The sequence below is a fragment of the Elephantulus edwardii genome, unplaced genomic scaffold (assembly GCF_000299155.1).
Source record: "Elephantulus edwardii isolate Elephantulus edwardi_28Jun2011 unplaced genomic scaffold, EleEdw1.0 scaffold00074, whole genome shotgun sequence".
Classification (NCBI taxonomy): domain Eukaryota; kingdom Metazoa; phylum Chordata; class Mammalia; order Macroscelidea; family Macroscelididae; genus Elephantulus; species Elephantulus edwardii.
Window position 1 is genome coordinate 5338498 of NW_006399824.1, and position 10744 is coordinate 5349241.

General features: G+C 42.5%; 1 protein-coding gene across 1 annotated transcript in view; it reads right to left on the bottom strand.

Moving 5' to 3' along the window:
- The window catches only part of TET1 (tet methylcytosine dioxygenase 1), a 116464-nt gene extending 105952 nt beyond the window's left edge, over positions 1–10512 (bottom strand). The window contains exon 1 of the mRNA XM_006889049.1: positions 8581–10512. Within this exon, the coding sequence (XP_006889111.1) occupies positions 8581–10512 (1932 nt within the window). The remainder of the gene's footprint in view (positions 1–8580) is intronic.
- Between the last annotated feature and the right edge of the window lie 232 nt (positions 10513–10744).

Below are 10744 nucleotides of genomic sequence, written 5' to 3' on the forward strand. Positions count from 1 at the left end.
CACAGATTATTGAAGAAAAAATTCAAACCTCGAGTTGCTAAAATCAAGGATGCTTTAGGCAGAATAGTAAATGATACAGGAAGTATTAAAAAAATATAGAAAGAACATACTGAGTCACTGTATTGAAAGGAATTGGCAGACACAGAAAAATTTCATGAAACAACATATGAGCAAGAGCCTATGGTGATGAAGGAAGAAGTTCAAGGTGCTTTGAAGGAAATGGAAAAAAATAAGAAAGAGATGATACCAATTGATGTATTTCAACTAACAGATGCTGCCCTAGATGTGCTCGCCAAGTTGTGCCAAGAAATCTGGAGAACCACCACCTGGCCAACTGACTGGAAGAGATCTATATTTGTTTCCATTCCAAAGAAGGGTGACCCAATAGAGTGTGGAAACTATAGAATCTCATTGATTTCACATGCAAGCAAGATTCTGCTGAAGATTACCCAAAAATACTGGAATAGCACATCAGCAGAGAACTGCCAGAAATTATGGTACATTCACAAAATGGAATACTACGCAGCATACAGGAGTGATGATTTTGAAAATCACTAAATTGGGGAGGGGCTAGAGAGCATTATGCTAAGTGAACTAACTCAGTCGTATAAGACAAATACTGTAAAGACCATTAATGTAGAAATATAAAGATAACTAGTAAAAGGGGTATGAGAGGGAGCTCTGGTGGTGTAGTGAAGCTGCACCGCAATCCCAAAGGCACAAGGTTCGAATCACTAGATGCTCAGCTGGAGAAGGAGGGGCATCCTCCTGGGGCAGTCAGATCGACGCGATGGTACAAAACAAGAAAAAAAAAAATTAAGATCCAAGGCAGGGAGGGTAGTGGAGAGAATGGGCAGGACAGAGCCACGCAATTTTTTGGGTGGAGGAAGGGTGGGTTAAGGAAATGGGAATGATCTGGTGTGAAAAACAATGTATATGAACTTTGTAAGTAAACTAATATAAAATAAAGCTTATTTAAAAACTGATGTTTGTTCTATATACTTTGCATCATAGACTGGCAGACAGGCTGGTGAAGGGCTGTGCACAGGCCAACAACTGAAGATGGGAGCATTACCCAGATGCTCCTATTTCCTAAGATGCTTGTCAAAGGGTGGATGACCAGTGTGCCGAGCATTAAGTGTGTTCAGGTCTAGTACGCCAGCTTCAATCACCTGAGGCCAGCATTGCCTACCTTGTGCACCTCCTGAGTAGCTAGGTCTTCTGGGCCAGGGCCAGACATGCTAGGGAGGGCAAGTTTCGAAGGCAGACAAAGGGACTTCTTTCTACTCTGGAGAAAGCAGTTGGCAGAGGACAAAAGCAATCACGCCAGTAGAGAGGCTGTTTCAGACTAGAAGTTGTGCTAGTTTAAATTTACTGCCTGGAACCAAGATTGCAAAAATCCATCGGATGGGGTGGAAAAAAATGTAAATTGAAGTAATCAGCATGTCAAAAATATTAGTACAGTATACTTAGGAACGTAACACATGGGGTGACAGGGGATTTCAGTGTGAAAAATGTGTAGCATATGCTATTTGTATAAAAATAAAATTTGTATTATTTTAGAAAGGAAAAAATCTAACGGTTATGTTTTACAAATGTGCAATTAAAAAGAAAATAAATGTGCAATTACTTCATGTGTGCTAACAGAAACCTTCGATGTGTTAACATTTTGCATGTATGTTTCCTTTCTCACTTTAACTCTTAATAAGCAAAATAATTTTGATGTGAAAAACAAATATGTGAAATATATTTTCTTGCCAAGACTCTGGGTATCAAAAATACATGCCATTCAAACATTTGAAACAGCACTATATTTTTCTTCAGATAACTAGGCATACAACTTATGAAATCTACACTGAAAATGGCAATACTTTATACAACTGGGGGAGGATAACATCAATGAATGGGACTGTCTGCAGAATAAGTCCCTGTATACATCAAAACCTTTTTTTATAATAAACTGAAAAGAAAATCTACTGACCAAGGAAAAATATTTGGCAATGACTTTTCAGACAAGGGTCTCATAGCATAAGTTTACAGAATACTACAGGTCCTCCATAAGAAAAAGGACTGATAACCCAATTACAAAATGGGCAAAAGACATAGAAAGACTTTCCAGAGGAAGATACTCAGATGGCCAACAGACACATGAAGAAATGCTCAAAATAACAGGCAATAAAAACCACAGTGAGATACCATCTCACTCACCCCAAGAGCAGTAGCAAAGTTTAACAATGACAGCAAGTAATAAAGGTTGAGGAGATGTGGAGAGATTGGAAATCTGGTGAGATGGATCATTAAATGATACAATCACTAGGCTCTGGTGGCCTAGTGGTAAGAAGCTGTACTGCAATCCCAGAGGTACACAGTTCAAATTAACCAGATGCTCTGTTGGAGAAGGAAGGGAAATCTCTTCCTGTACCAGCCAGATCCAACACACACAAACAAAAAAGAAAATCCTTTTAATTAATTAAATGGTAAAACCACTCTGGAAAGCAATTTGGCATTTCCTCAAAAAGCTATACATAGAAATTTCATATGACCCAGCTATGCCAGTGTTTGGAATATGTTGTTGTTATGTGCCATCGAGTCGCTTGTGACTCATAGTGACCCTATGTACAACATCCCTGAACTCTGCTCTGTCCTGTGCCAATCGCACTGTCTATGACACACCCATCCCGATTACCCCAGCCATTGAATCAATCCACCTGACAGGGGGCCTTCCCCTTCTGCGCTGTCCCTCCACCCTGCCAAGCATGATGTCCCTCTCCAAGGACCTGTCCCTCCTTGCAACATGGCCAAAGTATGTTAGACGGAGCCTTAGAATACTTGCCTCCAAGAAGCAGCCCGGTTTGACCTTTTCCAGGATGAATCTGTTTGTTTTCCGAGCAGTCCATGATACCCTCAATACTCTTCTCCAACACCACAGCTCAAAGGCATCAATTCTCCTTCTATCCTTAGTCATTGTCCAACTCTCTGATGCATAACAAGTGATCGCAAAGACTATGTATGGCCTGTATCAGATGCACCTTAACCTCCAAAGAGACACCGTTGCTCTTCAGTACTTTGGAGAGGTCCCTAACAGCAGACTTTCCCATGGCAATACGTCTTCTAATTTCCTGGCTGCTGGTGCCGAGAGTGTTGACTGTGGAGCCAAGCAAACTAAAGCTGTGAACAGTCTCAATCTCTTCACCATCCATCCTGATGCTGCCAATTGGCCCAGTGGTGAGAATCTTTGTCTTGACATTGAGCCTCAATCCACATTGGAGGCTGCAGTTCTTGACCCTCTGCAGCAAGTGCTTCAGGTCCTCCTCAGTTTCAGCAAGTAAGGTTGTATCATCTGCATATCGCAGATTGTTGATAGATCTTCCACCAATCCTGACCACACATTTCTCCTCATAGAGCCCAGCCTCCCGGATAATCTTCTCACACAGGATACATCCCTGGCATATGCCCTTCCCAATTTTGAACCATGCAGTGTTTCCTTGCTCTGTTCTGACAACTGCCTCTTGGTCCAAGTATAGGTTTCTCATTAGCACCATCAAGTGTTTTGGTATTCCCATTCTTCTCAGAGTCAGTCACAGTTTGTTATGATCCACACAGTCAAATGCCTTTGCATAGTCAATGAAACACAGATAGACATACCTCTGGTACTCCCTGCTTTCAGCTAAGATCTATCTAACATTAGCTACAATATCCCTAGTACCACGACCCCTTCTAAACCCAGCCTGGACTTCTGGTAGTTCTCTGCTGATGTGTTCTTCCAGTTGTTTTTGGATAATCTTCAGTAGAATTTTGCTTGCATGTAAAATCAATGAGATTGTTCTATAGTTTCCACACTCTGTTGGGTCACCCTTCTTTGGAATGGGAGCAAATATAGATCTCTTCCAGTCAGTTGGCCAGGTGGTTGTTCTCCACAAGTTGGTGAGCACATCTAGGGCAGCATCTGTTAGCTGAAACATGTCAATTGGTATACCATCTATTCCTGAGGCCTTATTTTTGCTATTTCCTTCAAAGCACCTTGAACTTCTTCCTTCATAACCCTGAGGCAAACAGAACTGATACAGAGATTTGTACATTAATATTCATAACAGTGCTATTCACAATAGCAAGGGCATGGGAACAGCCCAAATGTCCCACAACAAATGAATAGATTAAGAAAGATTTGGAAAAATTATTAACCTGGGAGAGAGCATTATGCTGAGTAAATTAACTTGGTCTTATTAGGATGAATACTGCATGAGACTATTATTTAAAAAATAGAAGAAAAACTAGTAAGATGTGTATAAATGTCCAAAGAGGGAAGGGGAAGAAGTGGGGGTGGGGGTGTGTCCCAGGGTTTGGTGGGCAGAAGGAGGAGCTAAAGGAATTAGGAAAGATCCAGTGGGATCTGAAAAAGACAGGGGCATAGAGCAGTAGTTATTACTTTTATAAGATACAGTTTATGGGAATGATGATAGGAAATAGTGTGAATGTAGGAACGTGCAAAATGTATATGAATGAAGAAAAGTCTTTAAAAAAACCCTACATGGTGCAACCATTCTGGAAGGCAGTTTGGTAATTCCTCAAAAAGCTGAACACAGAAATTCCATATGACCCAGCTATTCTACTACTTGGAATATACCCTGAGAATACGAGAACTGAGGCACAAACTGAGATTTGTACACCAGTGTTCATAGCAGCATTATTCACCATTGCAAGAACATGGGAACAGCCCAAATGTCCAACAACAGATGAATGGATTTAGAAATTATGGTACATTTACACAATGGAATACTATGCAGCATTCAGGAGCAATAGCTTTGTAAATTATTAATTAGCTTGGGAGGGACTGGCGAGCAGTATGCTGAGTGAACTAACTCAGTCTCACAAGGATAAATATTGTATAAGACCATTACTGTAGGAGTATAAGGATCCAGGATGGGTGGGAGAGGCTGGAAGCAGAGGGATGTGGATGTACAGGGGGAAGAGGCGATTAATAATTGGATTGTACAATTTGGTGGGGGGGTCGATAAGGGAAATTGAAAGAATTTGTTCAAATTTGTATTAGAATTTTGTAAATACAATAGTGAAAAAAAGTCAGCTTGGGGAGGGAGGGAGAAAGAAAGGTAAAATGTGCAACAACGAATGAATGAAAATCTAATTTTTCTGTAAACTTGTTAAAATGACAATTAAAATAAAAAATTTTATTAAAAAACAACAACAAAAACCCTACAACACTATGCTTGAAAAAATATAGTAAAATTTACATGTATATTAGGTAGATGTCGCTATTGTTGTTGTGTACTGTTCAGTTGGAACTGACCCATACATGAACCTCCAATGGGTTTTCAGAGGCAGTAAAACACTTGGGAGATTGATTGCCCATCCTTCTTACACAGCGCAGCTAGTGGACTTGAACTGTATGCCTTGGGGATTTCAGCACAGCTTCTTACCGTAACAAGGCCACCAGGGCTTCCTGTCCATGGGTTGGAAAAAATCAATATTGTGGAAATATTGATTTCCTTAAATTAATTATAACACTATCACAATCAAAATTCAAGCAGGATTTTTCAGTGGAAATATCTAAACAATATTTATGAAATGCAAAGAATCCTTCCCGAAAGATCTTAAACCAATATTGCAGGGGAGCTCTTGTGGCCTAACGACAAGAAGCTGCACTGCAATCCCAGAGGTAAGTGGTTCAAATCCACCAGCAGCTCTGCTGAAGGAAGGGCAATCTCCTCCTGTACCAGTTAGATCCAATCAAGCAAATAAAATAATAAAATAAAAATTAAAGAAAAACACCCAATATTGCAGAAGCTGAAGGACTTAAATCATACACAGCAATCCTTGTTATAAAGTTCTGAAGCCATAGTGATGCAAGTTGTTGTTGTTGTTATATGCCGTCGAGTCGCTTGCGACTCATAGCGACCCTATGTACAACAGGCCTAAACTCTGCTCTGTCCTGTGCCAATCGCACTGTTTCTGACACTCCCATCCCAATTATCCCAGTCACTGAATCAATCCACCTCATAGAAGGCCTTCCTCTCCTGCGCTGTACCTCCACGCTCCCAAGCATGATGTCCCTCTCTAAGGACCGGTCTCTCCTCACAACATGTCCAAAGTATGTTAGACGGAGCCTCAGAATCCTTGCCTCCAAGGAGCCACCCGGTTTAACCCTTTCCAGGACAAATCTGTTTTCCTAGCAGTCCATGGTATTCTCAATACTCTTCTCCAGCACCACAGCTCAAAGGCATCAATTCTCCTTCTATCCTCCTCGGTCATTGTCCAACTCTCTGATGCATAACAAGTGATTGCGAAGACCATGGCCTGTATCAGATGCACCTTAGTCTCCAGAGAGACACCATTGCTCTTCAGTACTTTGGAGAGGTCCCTAACAGCAGACTTTCCCATGGCAATGTGCCTTTTAATTTCCTGGCTACTGGTGCCAAGAGTGTTGACTGTGGAGCCAAGCAAACTAAAGCTGTGTACAATCTCAATCTCTTCACCATCCATCCTGATGCTGCCAATTGGTCCAGTGGTGAGAATATTTGTCTTCTTGACATTGAGCCTCAATCCATATTGTAGCCTGCAGTCCTTGACACTCTGCAACAGGCGCTTCAGGTCCTCTTCAGTTTCAGCAAGCAGGGTTGTGTCATCCGCATAACGTATGTTGTTGATAAATCGTCCACCAATTTTGACCCCACATTTCTCCTCACAGAGCCCAGCCTCCCGGATAATCTGTTCTGCATATAGCTTGAAAAGGTATGGAGATAGGATGCATCCCTGACATACGCCCTTCCCAATTTTGAACGATGCAGTGTTCCCTTGCTCTGTTCTGACAACTGCCTCCTGGTCCAAGTATAAATTTCGCATTAGAACGATCAAGTGTTCTGGGATTCCCATTCTTCGCAGAGTCAGCCATAGATTGTTATGATCTACACAGTCAAATGCCTTTGCCTAGTCAATCAAACACAGATAGACATTCCTCTGGTATTCCCTGCTTTCAGCCAAGATCCATCTAACATCAGCTACAATCTCCCTAGTACCACGACCCCTTCTAAACCTAGTCTGGACTTCTGGTAGTTCTCTGTTGATGTGCTGTTCCAGTTGTTTTTGGTCCAGTGGTGAGAATCTTTGTCTTCTTGACATTGAGCCTCAATCTATATTGTAGGCTGCAGTCCTTGACCCTCTTCAGGTCCTCTTCAGTTTCAGCAAGCAGGGTTGTGTCATCTGCTATGCGATTTACTGCCTCTGAAATCCTGCTGGAGGGTCATCTATGGGTGGGTTCTGACTTGAAGGTATACAACAACAATAGTAGAATTACTGTTCATTAACGCTAGAATGGACCAATTTTTTATATCCAGGCAACTTTGCCCTTTTCAAGTATTTCTTTCATACTACTTTGCTTTGACAAAATATCTATATTATTCCTGTGTGAGCTAACTGACAGAAAGAACTATAATGAGGGTTTTTGCTTTTAGAGGAAAAAGACAGAAACGTAAAACTAGCACTTAGTATATTTTGCAGTGTGCCATTAAGAGCCAGTGTGCAAAATAAAGCAGTGAGGGTGGTGAGCCACCAGCGCTCCCAAGACTAAGGTGCACACCATTCAAACCATCCTCTTTTCAATTACTTGCTGTGCATCTTCAAGACAGACAATGGGTAAGGATGACAGAAGATGACACTGAATTGAGGTAATGGAGTGCTGAATACTACTCCATGGGCTGCAAAAGAACAAGTATGTCCTGGGGAAAGATGGTGATACTTCATCTCACAAAACTCGAGTGTAGAACTTAGAGAATACACCTATCTGTATAGTTTGGTACAGCAAGGACAGAGTGATTGGGTAGAATTTTGTCAGATAAGGATTTTAAAAAAAGATAATATAAGCATGGACACGGACACAGAAACTGGGGAAAGGTTTGTGGCCAGATGCAGATAAACTATTACTGCTAAAATCCATGGACAGGAAGGCGAACAAGGCAGAGAAGGTCAGTGAGGCCAAGATCTGGATGGTCGCGCATCCCACACTAATCAATCTTCAGTTGCACTTGAAAGACACCGAGAATCTCACTTCCTTTTCTCATATTTACTTATTTTGCTTTCTTTCCTTTATTTTGAATGAAATATATCACACATGCAGAATCCACTCAGTAGGACAAGTTTCAAGTTCAGGGGTACAGATGTCTTTATTTTTTCACAAAGAAACAAGGGTTGAATTCCTCCTGTTTCTCAGACTGCTACAGTTAATAATTTTGTTTCACTTTGCAGTTTTAAAAGTCCAACTTTCAAAAGGAGACCCAAAGTGTACCATAGCAAAAATCTTTGTAAAATTACATTTTCTGTCATTTCTCTACAACTCCATCAGATCAAATAATGGAGGAAAAATATGTCCTCGTTTTCCAGGGTAAATCCTAAAAATACACTAATGCATTACTTCATAAGACATGTCTAAAGTAGGTTAATAAATTAATGCAGATGACAAAAAGCAACAGGTTTGCAAGGTAAAAACAATTAACATTGTATAGCAAATTATCTCTGCACAGATAAACTGAATTAACCCTTATCGCCCAGCCCCCAGGACTACCTGCTTACCACGGAATGAACAGATCGTTGCTTGGCTGATGGTCTCTTTTTCAGTACCTCGCATTTCCTCTTCTTACAGATCTGATGGCTGTTTTTTCTATTCCGACAGTAAGTACATTCACCACAGTTAATTTTCTGCTGACAGGGCTCACATACTCCACATCGCTTTCGTTTTTTCTTTTCCAAAGTAGGTAGCAAAGTTGTGTGGGTCGAAGAGGTATTGGCAACTGACAGTGACGCAGATGCCAGCGTGGGGTTGTGAACTGTGCTGACTCCGTGGACCTGGGAACTCTCTTCTGCTGTACGGCTGGGCCCAAGCTGGGAGGACTGGGCAACGCTCATTGAAGGCTGGTATTGTCCTATCTGGGGGACTGATGTTAACTTCGGAGTGTAAACTGTTTGAAAGCTGCTGTGAATCTGCTCCTCACCTCCCTTATTGCCTATTGCTATTGCTGAAGGTGCTGGACTTTTCTCTGAGTATGATGACTGAGGAGCATGACTAGAGTGGTCCAAAGGCAGAATCTGCAAAGCACGGTGGGCCTCAATCCCATATGTCACAGTGGTCTGGGGCTGAAGCCACTCTTGGGGAATTTGGTATGTGGCAGCGGGGTCTGGAGGAGCAAGGAAGACAGGCAGGTTTGGGAAAGCAGCACCACCACTCACAGGAAGGCTTTGTTGTTGGTCTAGCATGGCACCCAACACTTCTCCTTGGACTATAGAAGCACCAGGAACCTCTGGTGAGTTTAAGGTCTCCTGGAGCACCTCCCCATGGTCTGGATTAGCACTAGGGACATCCCACTGAGGTGGGGCAGCATTAAAGGCATCTCTTAGGACAGGACTGGCATCAGGAATATTTTCTTGGTCTTCCATAGTACCAGAAACTTCTTGTTGATCTAAGGGAGCTTTGAGGGCCTCCTGAAGATCTGAGTTAGCATCAAGGGTTTCTTGTTCAGAGCCTGCCAAGAGGAATTTTATTAAAGAGGTAGGATACACAGACCCACCAAAAGGCAAACCGTTTCTAAGGTCCAAGTCTGGCATAACCCTGTTAAAGCTGTCGGTAGGACAACAATCGTGTTCACTTCTGATGGGATCCGAGTAAGGAGGAGCTAGCTCAAGAGACTCTTCTTGTGTACCCAAATCTGCTAACTGAGCATTGGGCTTTTCTAGAGAGGTATCTTTGGAGATTGTGCTTTGAGGCAAAGGAGAACACTCAGAGTTCTGAGCAAATATTCTAGCATAATCTTTGACATCATCTAACGTTGCTCCAGAAACAAGCCCTCTGCCACGTGTCGCTGCCAATGGCCTGGACTGGATGTCTGCCGCAGGGTCACTGTGAGTAGAGGTAGTTACTTTGGCATCTTCAACCCTTTCAGACCGAAGCTGGGCTGCATTTTGGCTCTCATCTTGACCAAAAGAGGCATCTTGCACATCCATCAGATGTTCTGTGTCAGGCGGGGCTGGGGGTTCTTGTGTCAGGTTTGGTTGGCTTTTTGGGTGTCTTCCACCCACATCAGCAAATGCATGGTGCTCACCTTCACGTTTCTCTAAATTCTTACAGGGTGGTGCTTTCTTAGGTTTGGCTATGACCTCCGGGGGCTGGGAGAGTCGTCTGCTAAGAGACGTGCTCCGGAGGGCCATGGTAAACCCGATGGAAGTCAAGGACTCTGGGTTCTGAAGAGCCTCACTCCTTTCTAAATTCATTCTCGCTGCCCCAGCTCTTGTCAGAAGGCTTGTGGCTGGCATGGGGGGCTGGGCTTCTGTTCTTTTCTTAACATCTCTTTCCTGAACAAGGAGCTTTGATTTTCCAGGGTTCCCATTTTTAACTGAGGCCACGTGTTTGTTGGTTGGCTTGGAGGTCCTCTTCAAGGGATCGAGTTTCTTTTTGCTTAGCTCTTCCTTCCTGCCTAATCTGGAAGGCCTTGTGTAGCGAGGTCGAGACATGGCCGCAGAGGAGGGAAAACTGAAAGGCCACGGTACACAGAGTCATTGGTCCTTTGAAAAGGCTTGCTGCTGAGGAGAATCTGCCAGTTCCACAGTCAAGCTCAGGTGCAAGAAGATTTGGGCCTGAAATAGCAACAACAAAAGAACACACATCAAAAGTGAGATTTCACCCCCCATTCTGTTCTCTCACTAGAAAGAAAATATTTCCTGGAAATTACTTATTAAAATTAGG